The sequence below is a fragment of the Melozone crissalis genome, unplaced genomic scaffold (genome assembly GCF_028551555.1).
Source record: "Melozone crissalis strain CALT ecotype California unplaced genomic scaffold, PUWL_Pcris_2 ptg000026l_1, whole genome shotgun sequence".
In the NCBI taxonomy this organism is placed as follows: Eukaryota; Metazoa; Chordata; class Aves; order Passeriformes; family Passerellidae; genus Melozone; species Melozone crissalis.
This window is the reverse complement of record NW_026535804.1, coordinates 5,005,544-5,020,227: the sequence shown is the minus strand read 5'-3', so window position 1 is coordinate 5,020,227 and position 14,684 is coordinate 5,005,544. Positions and strand designations below refer to the sequence as shown.

The following is a 14,684-nucleotide window of genomic DNA, read 5'->3' as shown; positions in this document are numbered from 1 at the left end:
TTTCTGGGTCGCTGCGACCCCGAGAATGTTAAAAGTCTCTTTTCCCAGCCTGAGCGCTTGAAGAATGAGTCGGAGCTCTTCAGTTTTTGGTCTCAATGTTGTTTATTGTTTCTTATCTATAAAATTCTCTCTCCTGCCCTGCTGAGGTCCATCCAGCAGGACAATTCCAGGCACTCTGCCTGCCCCCAGGGCGGTGTTATGTCTTTATACTAAAAACTACGTATACAATATTTACAATTGCTTTCCAATACCTATCACCTATGTTAGACAGTGAGCTTCTACTCTAAACCAATCCAAAAGTGCCAACATCACAGCAGAAGATGGAGGCCAAGAAGAAGAAGGAGAAAGGCTGGACATGCCCAGTTCCCTCCATCTTGCCTCCTGAACCCCCATACCAAAAACCCCAAAATCTACTTTTCTACCCTGTGATAACTTCACTATTATTCTACCTAAACTGTTGTGCCTTGCTGATCCTCATCTAAGGTTGGTAATTTGCTCCACGGGTCACAATCAAACCCACAGGTGTATTGGGCTCTGTGCCAGGGTCTCTGAGCCCCCTGGCAGGGTCCTGGCCATGCTGGAGAGCCAGAGGGATGTCCTGGGTTCCCACACCACAGCCCTGCACTGAAGGGCACAGGGCAGCTTCCCCTGCTCAGCTGGGTCTGCAGGACCCTGGGAACGAGGAGCAGCACAAACAGCCACAAAAGCTGGGCTCAGGCCCAGGAAGGAGCTGACACTCACCACAAACCCACCCCATTTATACTCCAGCTCCAGTGTAGAGCTGCCCACCACAGAGCACATGGAGGGGGATGTTGGCAGCTCCCCTGCAACACCCACCAGTTACTGAAAGATGCTCCAAAGGGCTCTTACAGGAGTCCAGGGGGAGCAGGGACCAGGCTCCTTCCCACCAGGAGCCCATTCCTGGGAAACACTCAGGCCTGGGCATGGCAGAGCTGAGGCCATACCCAGGACCTCTCTCCAGGTCACTGGTTTGTGCAGGTTCCCATCCCTCATCACACCAAAAGCTCATCACCAGCACAATTAACCTGCCCCTCTGAGCTCGCCTCAGCCCAGCACTGTGTGCTGAACAGCCACCACCACTGCCAGGAATATTTCCTGGCCTTCCCTGGGATCCAGAACACATGTTAATTAAATGCCAGTTTGTTATTCAAACAGACCTTTGGAGAGTTCACAGTGCTAATAAGCAGCACGTGGATGTTCCCTGCACATGAGCTGCACCTCCCCTCAGCCAGGAGAGCCCCCTGAGCTCCTGCCCCAAACACAGGGCTCAGCCCTGCCCTCTCCTCACCTCAGAGTCTGCAGGGATGGATTCTCCCATCTCCCCAGAGGCTGTGATTCCCCATTTCCCATTCCCAGGGAGGCTCCCTGTGGGAGCTCAGCACATCCCTTTGGATGTCCAGAGTTGCCAGGACCCCATCAGGGGGCTCAGAGACCCTGGCATGCTGCCCAGAACACCTGGAGACTTGATTTTGACCCCTGGAGTAAGTTGCCAGCTTTGCATGAGGACGTGAAAGTCACACAGGTTTGAATAGTGTAATAATAAAATATGCACAGGGTGAAAATGTAGATTTTAGGATTTTTGGTATGGGGGTTATGGGCACAAGATGGAGGAATCAGGGCATGTCTAGTCCTTCTTCTTTCTTCTTCTTGTTCTCCATTTTCTGCAGTGATGTTGGCACTTTGGGATTGGTTTAGAGTAGAAGTGCACTGTTTAACACAGGTGATAGGTATTGGGAATTAAGTGTAAATATGTTACATGTAGTTTGTAGTATAAAAGGACAACACAGAGTGCCTGTGGCTGCCCTGTTGAGCAGATCTCAGCTGGGCAGAGAGAAAATTTTATAGATAAGGATTAATAAACAACCTCAAGACCAAAAAGTGAAGAGTCCAGACTCGTTCTTCAGTTGTGCAGGCTGAAGCAGAGACATCCTGCACATCTCGGGGCAGCGATTATCAACCAAAACCCGAGAGCTCCCCACTCTTCCTGCCTTGGCCATGGGTGGATTCCTGGTTCTCCAGCCACCAGATCCTCCCCTCAACACCACAGCCTGTCCCAGGTGACAGAGAGAGGTCTGTGGTGACATTGGGCAGCTCCTGGCCAGCACATTCCCTGAGCCTTGGTCTCACTCTGCTTTGGGGGTTACTCACCCCTGGGAACAGCTTCATCACCCTGGGGCACAGCCAGTCCCTACAAACACCCCACCGTGGCCAGGAGGAATGTTAATGGCTCTTTATGCTTTTATTACCCCTTTTCACTCCTAAATCAAAATTCATCCTGAGCCTGGGAGGCAGCACGTACTTCAGAAAATAAAATTAGCACTGTGGGAACCACAGCAGCCTCAGTGAAAGCTGTGACAGAAAGTACTGAACCCCAAAAGCCTGAACCAGGTGTTAAAGAGTGAGAAAAAGCCTCTCAGGTTGTGCCTGCCAAGCTTTGGGGACAAAGAACACAACCTCCCTCCAGCATCTTCCTCCAGAGACAGCAGAGAGGATGCTTTGTGCTTAAACCAGTGTGTGAGGCCATGAATGAAGCTCATCTTCCTCAATAAGCAGCACAACAACAGCCAAATGTGCAGCAATTCATCTGGAACCAATAGTTTGTTTGGCAAAGCCACTGAATATAGAGGAAAAAATTGGATTTGCATCGAATTTTTGAGCTTTGTAACAAAGCAGGATTTGCCTTACCCAGTTAGAAAGCTAAGAGACCAAAACCTTGAAAAATTAGAGAACCTAGGTTATAATTTACTGCTTTTCTTCTTTAAATGAGACCAGTCAGGCATTACCAGAAGCAGCATTCAAGCTGCAGCACCTTGGAGCAAAGCAGCATCTCTCCCAACCAGCAGGGCTGGTGCTCACAGCCCTCAGCAGAGACAGAGAGGCTCAGGCAAGAAGGTGAGCCATTTTACACACCTTGATTTAATTACCTGAACCCCTGAATGTGGAGGTTTTGAGGTGTGAGTGCCTGAAAAAAGGAGATTTGTTTCAAATCTGTTTTGTTTTAAATTTGTTTTGATTTCGGGCTCTGCTGACACTGCTCCCAGGAAACAAGGGATAGACAAGGATGCAGCCAGTGGATTCAAAGGTCTGGCTTAAACTAAGGATAAGGATGGGAAAAGCCACTCCAAGGCATCCAGAAAGGGGGTGAAGAGCTGAGTAATGGTATTTTTGCCATTATCTCACCCTCAAATTTAGAACCAGCAAAGGTTCTGGAAACCTCTGCTGCTCTTTGCAGCACAACCTGTGCCACAGCTCAGCTGGCCCCACAGCTCATCAGCGTTTCTGCCTTTCCTTCAGCTCTCTACAAACCTTTCAGGGACACTGGGGCTCCTCTGAGCCACAGGGCAGCTGTGACAGTGACACCTTCATTTCAAACTAAGCAATTTTTTCAGAGCCCATCTCCTCAAATGCCAGCTCTGGAGAAGGTGCTGCTCTGGGGGCTCCTGCCCGCTCTCCTTGTGCTGTTTTTTATCCCAAGAAGGAAGAAATTCCTTCAAACCAGACTTCATTCACCAGGTATGTGCTTGGCTTGGGGACAGGAACATAAACCCACCCTCCCCATGGGGACATGCACCCTGAGCAAGGGCAGGAGCACTGAAAATCACCGACCCTGCCACCTGCTCCAGGCTGGGGCCACCAGGAAAACACAGAAAGGGGTTGAATGGAGCTGGTGATGGGAACAGCCAGGAACATCAGCCACCATGTCCTCCATCCACAGGGAGAACACAGATCCAGCTGCCCCAGGCTGCAAAAACAGCTCTTGGAAGGTCAACTAAGAGGTTTAATACCATCCAGCCTCTGGAAAACATCACTTTATCCCCTTCCTCCCGTAGGGAAGCAGCTGGCACTTCTTCCAGCACCTCAAGGAAGGGATTTAATGCTCCAAAATCACATCCTGGGTGAGGCTGTGGAGCTCAGACCCTTCCATGGTTCTAGTATGGAGGAGGAGAAGACCACAGTGGCCTGACCAAGCCCATCTCACCCTGCTCAGGGGAGCTCAAGCCAGGCAGTTCCCTCTGTGCATTTCACCTGATTGGAATCTCAGAGAAAACATCAGGGGAAGCTCAGTCCATGGAGCAGTGTCCTCCCAGAGCAGGGCAGTGACTGTCCCACCACACAAGTGTCTCCTGAGCTGATTTTGTGTCTTGCCAAAACAGGTGTTAAATACAACATAACACTTACTAAAAATTAGAATATTTCTCCTCTACATTTCAGTACCTGCATAAAAAAAGGCTTTTCATAAAACCTGCATAAAAAGACCTGCATAAAACCACAAAGGCCTTTTATTTCTCCTTCCCTAAGGAGCAATTCCCACTCCCTGCAGGCCCCAAGTGCTCAAACCCACCAAGACCTCCAAGCACCTGAGCCAAACCCTCCACAGGTCAGACCAGAGGCAGCCCACACACCCACACTGATGCCAGTGCTGATCCTGATCCTGCTGCTTCCCCACTTCCTGCTGGGAGCCAGGGTCAGCATCCCCAGCACTCAGCCCCACCTGCCACAGCTCTGGGTGTGAGCACAGCCAGGTTGGAGCCACAGGGCAAAGCCACACACGGCAAGAGAGGCCAACACGGTTCTGAGCCATCCTGATAATCCCAAAAAGGGCCAGGAAGGAGCTGGGTGTGACCGTGTTCACAGGGGTCTGAGGATGAGGGAAGAGATAAGAATGTTGACTCCATGTTTCAGAAGACCTGATTTATTATTTTATTATATATATTATGTTAAAACTATACTAAAATAATGGAAGAAATTATTTCATCAGAAGGCTAGCTAAGAATAGAAAAAGAATGACAACAAAGGCTTGTGAGTGACCGAGACAGTCCGGACAGCTGGACTGTGATTGGCCATTAATTAGAAACAACCACATAAGACCAATCACAGATGCACCTGTTGCATTCCACAGCAGCAGATAATCAATGTTTACATTTTGTTCCTGAGGCTTCTCAGCTTCTCAGGAGAAAAAATCCTAAGAAAAGGATTTTTCATAAAATATCATGGCTACACCCATAGGAATGGAAGATCCAACCACTGTCCTCCTGCATCCCTGGCACTCATCAGCTCAGCTGGACCAAGCACATGGGGACACCACATGAGGATCTTAGGTTGGAAATGGGGGTGTGCATTCTGTTGCCATCTGTCAGAGCTGGGGCAGTTCTCTGCTGTCCATGGGGCAGTTTTTTCTTTATCTCTCCCACAGCCAACCCTCCCTCCAGGAGATCTCTGCTGTCCATGGCCACTGAGTGTCCCTGCAGGGCTGATCCCATCCCAGCATCCCATGGGGAGATGCTCCGCCCAGGGGAGGAGCCAAGCATTCCTACCTGGATCCAATCTGAGCCTGGCACAGCACAGCAGCCTTTGCCCCCTGCATTGCCAGAGGAGCAGCTTTCTGCTGCCCTGCATGGCCAGAGGGAGCCCAGGCCCATCTGCAGCAGCCCTGGAGCTGCAGAGGAAAACTCCCCCCTTGTGCAGGATCCCTGCTGCAGCAGAGCCACAGCTGGCACTGCAGGAGGGCTGAGCCCCCATGGGATGGGGCTGGGACACCACCCTGACACACAGGGGGCAGGGCATGGTCTGACTCTGGCAGTGCTGTTTTTGTCTGTTTGAACAATTGCATTTGTATTTTTAATTTTCCTAGTACAGAACTGTTATTCCTATTCCCATATCTTTGCCTGAGAGCCCCTTAATTTCAAAATGTCAGGTGTCAGGTTGTGTTCTGACTCTGTCAGAGTTGTTTTGGTTTACTTCATTGTTTATTTTATCTTTTTATTTTCTTCCCTAATAACTGTTATTCCTGCTCCCATATTTTTGCCTGAGAGCCCCTTAATTCCAAAATTACAATAATTCAGAGGGAGGGGGTTTGCATTTTCCATGTCAGGGGAGGCTCCTGCCTTCCCTAGCAGACACTGTGTGTTCACAGTGAGCCAGGCCAGGCTGTGGGGCCGTGCTCACCTTCGGTGCGGATGGTGAAGGGGGAGTCCCCCAGGCGCTTGGCTGAGAACTGCCCTCCCAGGGATGTCATCAGGAAGCACAGCGTGAAAAATCCAATGCCCAGCACGAAAATCCTGCAGAGAGAAAGCAGAGCTTGAGCAAGGTGTGAGGAGCAGCCAGCCCCAGCACCCCGTGCCCCTGGGGTAATCCCTCTGCCCAGCAGCAGGAGAGGCTTTGGGTGTCTGGGACAATCCCAGCTCCATTCCTGTGCCTCACCCAGCCCTGGCAGGGAGCAGCATCTGTGCAGCCCCAGCCCCACCAGCACCTCACCCCAGACCCTTCACAAAGAGCCCAGGACACAAACCCTGGCACTGAGCAGGGGGTTTGCCTGAGAGCCCCTTCTGAAATCCCTGCAGCCTCTCCAATTGAGGAATTTGAGGAATTGAGGCCTTGAGGAATTCAGGAATTGAGGCTTTGAGGAATTGAGGCCTTGAGGAATTCAGGAATTGAGGCCTTGAGGAATTGAGGCCTTGAGGAATTCAGGAATTGAGGCCTTGAGGAATTGAGGCCTTAAGGAATCCCCACTGCACTCAGGGGGAGTGGTGGATCTCCATCTTCAGTAGGGAAGCTAAACCAGACCACAACTGCCCTGTGATGCTCCACCAGGGCCGGCCCAGCAGCCCAGAGCACAGGAACCACTACAATAAACAGTTCCTGTGTTCCTCTGGGAGAGAGGAGTAAAGAGAGACCTTTACCTTCCCTTCCTCCCAAAGGATCTAAAAAAAAAACCCCTTTAGTTTTTTATACAAAGCCTTTTGTTCCCCTGTAACTAGGCCAGCAGCACTGTCATTGTGTGCCCTGTGCACAAGGGGACGAGCAGGGGCCTGCACTCGTGCGGCCTGGGGCCACCCCAGCCCTGCTTTGCTCACAGGGCTGGCAGGGAAGTGGCTCCCAGGGGACACACAGGGCAGGATGGCACCTCTAGGAGGGACAGGAGTTCCCAGCACTGCTCCTGCCCTGCCCAAATTCAGCCAAGTCCCTCTTTTGGGCGTGGAAGGGCTGAAGGCAAGAGCTCTGTGCCAGGCTGGAGTGAAAAGCAGAGTGCTCTGTGCCAAGGGATGGATGTCTGGCCTCCTTCCACTGCTCAGAGACGCTGCCATCATCCCCAGGACTGCTTGGAGGTGCAGCAGCCGCAAAAAATAAAAATACAAAAAAAAAAAAAAGGAAAAGCCCTGGCAGAGCCACTGCCAGGTGTCAGTGTGACACTCCCAGAGCAGCAGCGTGATTCAAACCCAGGGGAAATCTCCAGGAGGAGAAAGAGAAAAGACAACCCCAGCCAGCCTGGAGAAACAACAGGTTTTTAACAGGTAAATCAATCCTGAGTGGGGCAGGGAGCCCTCAGGGGTGCCCTGGCATTGCTGCCTCTCAGTCAAAGGGAAGAAAAGCACAGAGCACAGCAGCCTGCAGCTCTCCTACAAGCTCTCAGCATCCTCCTCAGGGCTCAGGAGCTGCCACAGCACAGCCACCCAGGCTTTTCCAGGGCCAGAGGAGCCCCCAGCCCTCCACTGAGCATCCCTGCACAGCTGAAAGGCAGAGGAATAGAACAGCCTTCAGCTCTGCACTGCAATTATCTGCTGCTGGAAAGGGCTAACAAATAAAGTGACCTGCTTCAAAGCCCTTGTTAGTGCCTGGAGATGTTGTGGAGAGCTCAAGTGCCAGGTCAAGCAGCTCAAGAAGGGCTGGGCTTCCCCAGGGAGATCTGGTGGAGGAGCTCCCTGCTGTCCCTGCACAGCACAGCCAGGCTTTCCTTGCCTGGAGAGGTTCCTGGGCACTGCCAGGGGATGCCCTGAGCTGCCACCTCCGTGCAGGCAGCTCTGATGCTGCTGCCACAGACAGCACACACCTGAGCCCAGATCCAGGGCAGCCTCATCTCAGCAGCAGCCAGCTCAGGAACAAAGGGTTTCCTTGCCTGCTCCAAGAGGATCAGCCTTGCTCACAGCAGACAACTCCTGCTCATCCCCATGGATCAGCCCTGCCCCATCCCCATGGATCAGGGGCACCTGGCTCTGGGCATGTCAGCCTTCTCACCTCCCACCTAATCAGGGGGGAAAAGCAGCACCCTGGGCTTGTCAGCACCAATGAGCTGTGCCAGCAGCACACCCAGCACCAGCACAAACCCTCCCTGACAGCCAGGCCAGAGCTGAACCTGGGAGAGCTGGAGCTGGGTGACCTGAACCACCTGGGAGAGCTGGGAGAGCTGGGAGAGCTGAACCACTTGGGAGAGATGGGAGAGCTGGAGCTGACCCACCTGGATGAGCTGAACCTGGGAGAGCTGAACCTGGGAGAGCTGGAGCTGACTCACGTGGCAGAGCTGACCCACCTGGCAGGGCAGACCCACCTGGCAGAGCTGACCCACCTGGTGAGGGGATGCTCAAGTGCATCACTAGCACTGCCTGACACCCCTGTGCAGCCTGGGCCAGCTCAGATCCCTTCATTTCTGAATGAGCTGCCCCTAGAGGAGTGGAAAGCAGTTTCTACAGGATACCTAAACCACTGTGCACTCACTGATCCAGGCTCCCATCCCTGCAGGCACAGCCCCACAAGCAGTGAGCAGTGGAGCAGACCATCCCCTCCCCAGCGGACGCTGCTGAACCAGGCAGCTGTGGGATGTGCACACAGACACCACACAGCCCTCAGCCCCTCCAGAGCTGGCTGGGAGGAAGGTTTGCAGAGAGCTGTGGTCCAGTTCCAGCAGGGAGGTGATGGTGGAGGCAGCAGAGCGTCCCTGATGCTGCAGAGTAACGTGGTGTCCCATAAATAGCTTGGAGAGGGGGTGATCTGGGGACGTCAGTGCCTGATCTGCCATCGCCACAGCCTGAGCCCAGCGCAGGGAAAGGCTCTCAGGAGCACCCTGGAGGGGATTGCTGTGCCCAGCTTGGCTTTGGAGGGCTGAATTTGCCCTCAGGGAATGCTGGAGAAGAAACAAACTGAAAGAGCTCAAAGCCCAGGCAGGTCCTGCACCCCAGGGTCCATCCTGGTCCAAAACCCACCCATGGCCCTGTCCTGGTATCCCCATTTTAAAAAAAGCATCACCTCAATAAATGCTCAGCCCTGATCCTGCTCTCACACCTCCCATTGACAATATCTTCATCATTATGCAAGACCTTGGTGATGCTTTTTAATCTTCATAATTATAGTCTGGCACGGAGGGATCCTTAAAAACTGAGCAGAAAGAAAAAGGGGAAGGGAAGAAAAAGCTACAAAGGTGATCTGTGCTCTACCATCTCCCTAGGAAACTAAACCTTTTTCATTTTGACTGGATTACAGAGAGAGTAGGGGAGATGCAAGATGCTTTTTTTCCTTTAAAACAAAAAATTTAAAAAAGGAAAAAAGAGGAATTGGAGCTTTACTGGAATTGCTGTCCTTGAGAGATGAGTGGGTCCAGCCCAGAGCAGTACTGCAGGGAGCAGGGATGGTGCAGGGCTGGGCTTTCAGCCTGAGAACCCCAAATCCTTTACTTTTGCTCCTGTTCTCCAGGTGAATAAAAGTGCCTGGCCCAGACTCACCTGAGTGGAAACTCCCTATACAGAAAACAAATTTACCACAAAGTAGGTAAAACATACCAGATCCCAGATGGTCCAAATGCACTGGGTTCTCTCCCCCAAAATCAAAACTCTCTGAAGACTCTGGAGCTCCAAGGACCAAATAACATCTATCCTGCATGCTGGCTTTGCCTGTCATCCATGTCACGTTTAATTCATCACTTTGGCACAGTTTGGTGCCAAGTCACCACATCCTCCACATCCTCCCCAAACTGAAATATTCACAGTTCTGGGCTCTGACTTGGTGCCCAAAAGAAAAGAAAGTGAAATTCCTCAAGTGTTAAATGAAAACTGGAAGTGATGCCCCAGCCATGAAGGATTTTGGCCCATGGAACGGAAGGCTGGATGTGACCAGGAGGGTGTGAGTGCTGAGCTGGGGTGTGGTGAGGGAGGAAGGCCAGCACACCCAGCAGGATGGGGATGTGACACTGGGGATGTGACACTGAGACTGTGCCCATGGTGCCACATCACCCAGCTGGGACCCACAGGGAGAATCCTGCAGGGGGAAACCAAGGGCTGCAGGTCAGGTAACACCTTTAATTAGACAAGATTTCAACTCCCAAAAGCTGAGCCACCATTCCTACCAGCAGAAGTCAGGCTGATGAATGACTCCTCTCCCTCAAACCCTTTTTGCTTGGAGCCTGACAGGGTTGTGGTGCTGTCACACTGATGCTCAGCCATGGGATCCATGCAGGGACCAGAGTGAGCTCTCACTGACCACTGCCACATCCCACTGAAAGCCTGGCTTGGGTTCCCAGCTGGTGAACAGAGCTACAGAGCCAAGGGCTGGGTGGGCTGGGCCAGGGCTCCTTGGTGAGTTCTTGCCTGGACCCAGCTCTCCTGCCTGGACCCAGCTCTCCTGCCTCTCACCATCACGGGTGAGACCCCTTTGGTGCTGAGATGAAGTCAGAGCCACCCCTGGCCATTCCTGTGGTTCCCAGACTGATCTGCTCCCTCTCTGCAGGTGCTCTCCCACCTCAGGGCTCTGCATTGCTTTGCTGAGCGTGTCTGGAGGGAGGCTAATGAAATGTTTTGGTGCACAGGATCAGGTTTCCTGCTGCTGTTTGCCAATGGCACCGATCCCCATCAGGCAGGGGATCACACCAGGGATTCCCACAGCAGGGAGGCTTTGCCCAGCCAGCAGCAGGGAACCTGTGCATTTACAGGACCCATCCTGGCTGCCAGCACCTTCTCCCACTGAAGATAAAAATAAAAAAAATTTTTAAAATGCAAATAAATAAATTAAAATAAATTAAAATAAAATAAAATAAAAATAAAAAATAAAAATAAAATAAAATAAAATAAAATAAAATAAAATAAAATAAAATAAAATAAAATAAAACTGCTGGGGGTTATCCCTGACCCACATCAGCTGAGGATGGGGGTGCTGATGTTAGGGGAGCAGAGCTGATTGGCACCAGGCTGGAGCTGGGCAGTGCCAACACTCAGCCACGCTGGGCTGGGAGCAAGGTGACACAGGACTGTGGCATGGGGGGGTGACACTCATGGCAGCAGCAGGGAGGAGGGGCAGAGGTCCTGGCACTGTGGGACAGTAAGGAGAGGGGCTTGGGAATTCCTCCTCTTGCACAGGGAGAGCCTGGCTGTTAAATCAAGGTAACCCCAGTGGTTCCAGTGGCACCAGCACTGGTCTGTACTGGATGGAGAGCAGAAGCCAGCCCAGGGCTCATGGCCAGAGACCATCCAGCCACCACAAACCCCTCACCCACACTCATCCTCACCCCTGATGGGGCTTTGTGATCACCCTGCCATCCCTGTGCTCTCCCCTGACCCTGACCCCAGGTCACTGCTGGAGATGGGGTTCCCCTGCCTCAGGGGTGATGCCCAGGGCACAGGGATGCGCCAGCCAGCCACCTCCTCACTGTGGAACTCAAACCAAGTTAGGAGAGCAAACAGCCAGGCAAAGAGCATCCCCCGGAGTGAGTGTGCCCTTCAGTCACTCCCTGCTCCACTCCTGAGCTCTGGGAGCCCTCACACCTCTGCCAGAGCCCACCCTGAGCTCTGGGAGCCCTCACACCTCTGCCAGTGCTTTGTGCCATCCCCGTGGCCAAGTTCCCCAGTCCCAGGGCAGTGCCGCGACATCCAGAGCAGAAATCGCTCCAGGCAAGCAGAGCCAGGCAGCTCCCGAGGAGAGGCAGGAAACCTTTCTACACCTGAGTGCCAGCCCAGCCTGTCCTCCCTCCCGACAGGCGGTACCCGGGCTAAGCAAAAGGCACCGAGCCGATCCCTGCGGTGACCCCAGAGCTCCAAACACAGCAGGAAGCGCTGGAAGCCGCTGGGCTGGGCTGGCCCCACCTTGAGCTTCGTCCCCCGGCACGTTCCCCTCTATCTCTAAGGGGTTTTGGTCCCTCTCCCCATCGGAAAACCACCTAAGTGCCAACATCTCCCAACATCTCAAGCTCGGGACCAACCCAAGCACCTCTCCAGTGAAGCAAAGAAGCCGGAGAGCAAGGGCTGGAGAGGGGAAGCGAACGTATGGAAGCAGAAATGGGGAGTTACAGCAAGGGGAAAAAGCAAAGGGTGGGTACGGGTGTGCTGGAGCCGGAGGGGTTCAGGTCTGGACATCCACCCCAGCCCCAATGCCAGCTCAGGGCGGGATTCGGAATCCGCAGCTGCACCAGCCCGCTCAAACCAGAGGAACCGAATCCCCTCGAGTACCAACATCTCCAAGAACCTTTCCCAGAAAAGCCAGCGGCAGCAGCCCCGCGATAACCCCGGAGACACCGGCGGCCAGCGGGAGCTGCAGGAGCCGCACGGTGCCCCACGGGCAGCCCTGCCCGGACCCTGCATGGATCCGTGCCCCGATCCCTGCCCGATCCCTGCCATCCCCAGCCCTGCCCCGATCCCTGCCCGATCCCTGCCAGCCCCAGCTGGGCTCTATCCCCAGCCCTGCCCCGATCCCTGCCCGGTTCCCTGCCCGATCCTCGCCATCCCCAGCTGGGCTCCATCCTCACGCCCCACACGGATCCCTGCCCATTTGCCTGCCCGGAACCTGCTCCGATCCCTGCCCGGTTCCCTGCCCCGATCCCTGCCCGGTTCTCTGCCCGGTTCCCTGCCCGCTCCCCGCCATCCCCAGCCGGGCTCCATCCCTGCCCGATCCCTGCCCCGCAGCCGCAGCCCCCGCACCGTTCTCTCCTCGCCCGCAGGATCCGGGCGAGGCAGCAGCGCCGGGATGAAACCCCAACTTTACCTAAAGGGTCTCAAGGTGACGAGGCATCTCCTGACCATTATCTTGCCATCCGCGTTGACAGTGATCATCGTTCGGAGTCGCGGGCAGGGGGCGGCCCCGCGCCCCCCCAGCAGCGGCGAGCGGGGCTGTGCGGGGCGGGGGGCGCTGCGGGGACCCCCCCCGCCCTAGCCTTGCCCCTGCCCGCTGCCGGCCGAGCCCATGGCCGGGCCCCCGGGCTCCGCTCCGCTCCGCGCACCCCGCGCTGCGGCTCCGCTCCGCCCCGCGCCGCCCCGCGGAGCCCCCGCCGCGCTCCGCCGCGCTCCGCGTGCCATCTAGCGGCTGCCGCGCCCGCGCGGAGGGGGATTTGGGCAGCGGGGAAGGGGGGGTGAAGGTGGGCACCCCCCCGAGGTGAGGGGATAGCGTTTTGTGCGGGGGATAACCGGGTGTGGGCGGAGAGGGCGGCAGCATCCCCGCGCTGGTGACAGATCCCGGCGTGGGGACCCCGGGAGGCAGGGATGACCAGAAATGCCACCCAGCACCGTGCCCGAGTGATGTGTGATTTGTGGGGTGATCAGGACCAGGGCAAACCTCCCTTGTGGGTAAAAGCGGGTCTGAGTCTCTGACAGCACCAGGCTGCAGCCCTGCGGCCCCATCTCTCTGGGACACAGTCACAGCCACAACGTGGCTCCCCCAAAGTCCCCGGGTGCTCCAGGGTGCTGCCAAGGGGACCAGGGTGGTGTCCTTGGGAAGACAAAGAGCTGAGGCAGGGGAAGCAGTGCTGAGCTCAGCAGAGGTGTTTCCGGCTCTCCTGTGGAAAGTGACAAGCGCAAAAACCTCACAAAAGTTGGGGCTTAAAGGAGCCAAGTGTGCACAGAGCCCCTTTTCCAAGCCCAGCCAGGATGGGGGGTGAGGGAAGGGATGCAGCACCCCGGGGTGAGCACAGGATGGCTGGAAGCACAACGCTGTCCCCCCTTGGCCAGGCTGTGGCCCCATGGCTGGCTGTCCCTCTTTGCTCTGGGTACCACCACAGGTACCACAAAGCCCAGGCTGACACTGGGGACAGCTGTCCTTTGCCTTGTCCACGGTGGGATGCTCTCCTCCCACGGTCTTCCTCAGCCTTTCTCCATCCCAATTTCCTCCAGAGAGAGAAACCGCCCTGCAGCCCCACCTGCCTGGCCTGGCTCAGTGATCTGCACCTCAGATGCTGAATTCCAGCACCAGCCACCCACTCCTCTGCAAACTAACCCTGCTTGTGCACAATCTCAGGGTTTTCTCTGAGTGTGAAATGCCAGGGTTTTCCCGTGGGGCTGAGGAGGAGGAAATGCTGCTGTGGTGCTGCATTTCCATAGGCACCCCAGATGCTCACACTGCTTCCTTCTCCCCAGTGGAAACCAGGGTCAGCAAAGCTCCAGGGAGCATGAAGCTGCAACAGCACCAGCCACGAGTGAGCTCAAGGACAGCAGCTGGAAATTTACCCCAAGCCAGAAATTTTTGTCATAAAACAGCACTTTTTTTCCAGCCAGAAGTGAAAGGCAATACCATATTCTCCAGGATTTCTTAAATGCTGGAGGATTTTTGTATTTATCCACACTTTTTGTGGGCAGGTGCCAGGGAAGGAGGCATTGCCACAGCAGGTCTGGGTGGGATCCCAGCAGGATGCAGAGGGATGGATGCACAGACTGAGGATTTGCAGCCAGCACTGCCAAGCCAAGCCCTCAGGTCACCTTGGCAAGGACACCCTTCCCTGGAGACATCATGGACACAACCAGGCAGCCCCCAAACACCAGCTGGGTGCTCATTTGCTCTTTTGGGTGCAGCTGGGAGCACCAGGGCTCCTCTGGAGAAGCCACCTGGTGTTCCTCACCTGGCCATTGGGCAGGGAGGGAGCAGCAGCCTGGTGAAGGTGCTGTGGGGATCCTGCTACCCCGGATTTCCTGCCTGCTCACTGC

The 14,684-nt window shown here is 54.8% G+C and overlaps 1 protein-coding gene across 2 annotated transcripts in view; it reads right to left on the bottom strand.

The window, feature by feature from the left end:
* The window catches only part of MGAT5B (alpha-1,6-mannosylglycoprotein 6-beta-N-acetylglucosaminyltransferase B), an 80,700-nt gene extending 67,791 nt beyond the window's left edge, over positions 1-12,909 (bottom strand). For both annotated transcript variants that reach the window (XM_054278586.1, XM_054278587.1), the window contains exons 1-2: positions 12,757-12,909; positions 5,968-6,080 (exon numbers count right to left, since the gene is read on the bottom strand). In XM_054278586.1, the coding sequence (XP_054134561.1) occupies positions 5,968-6,080; positions 12,757-12,824 (181 nt within the window). In that variant the 5' untranslated portion in view covers positions 12,825-12,909. The remainder of the gene's footprint in view (positions 1-5,967; positions 6,081-12,756) is intronic.
* Positions 12,910-14,684: the final 1,775 nt, after the last annotated feature.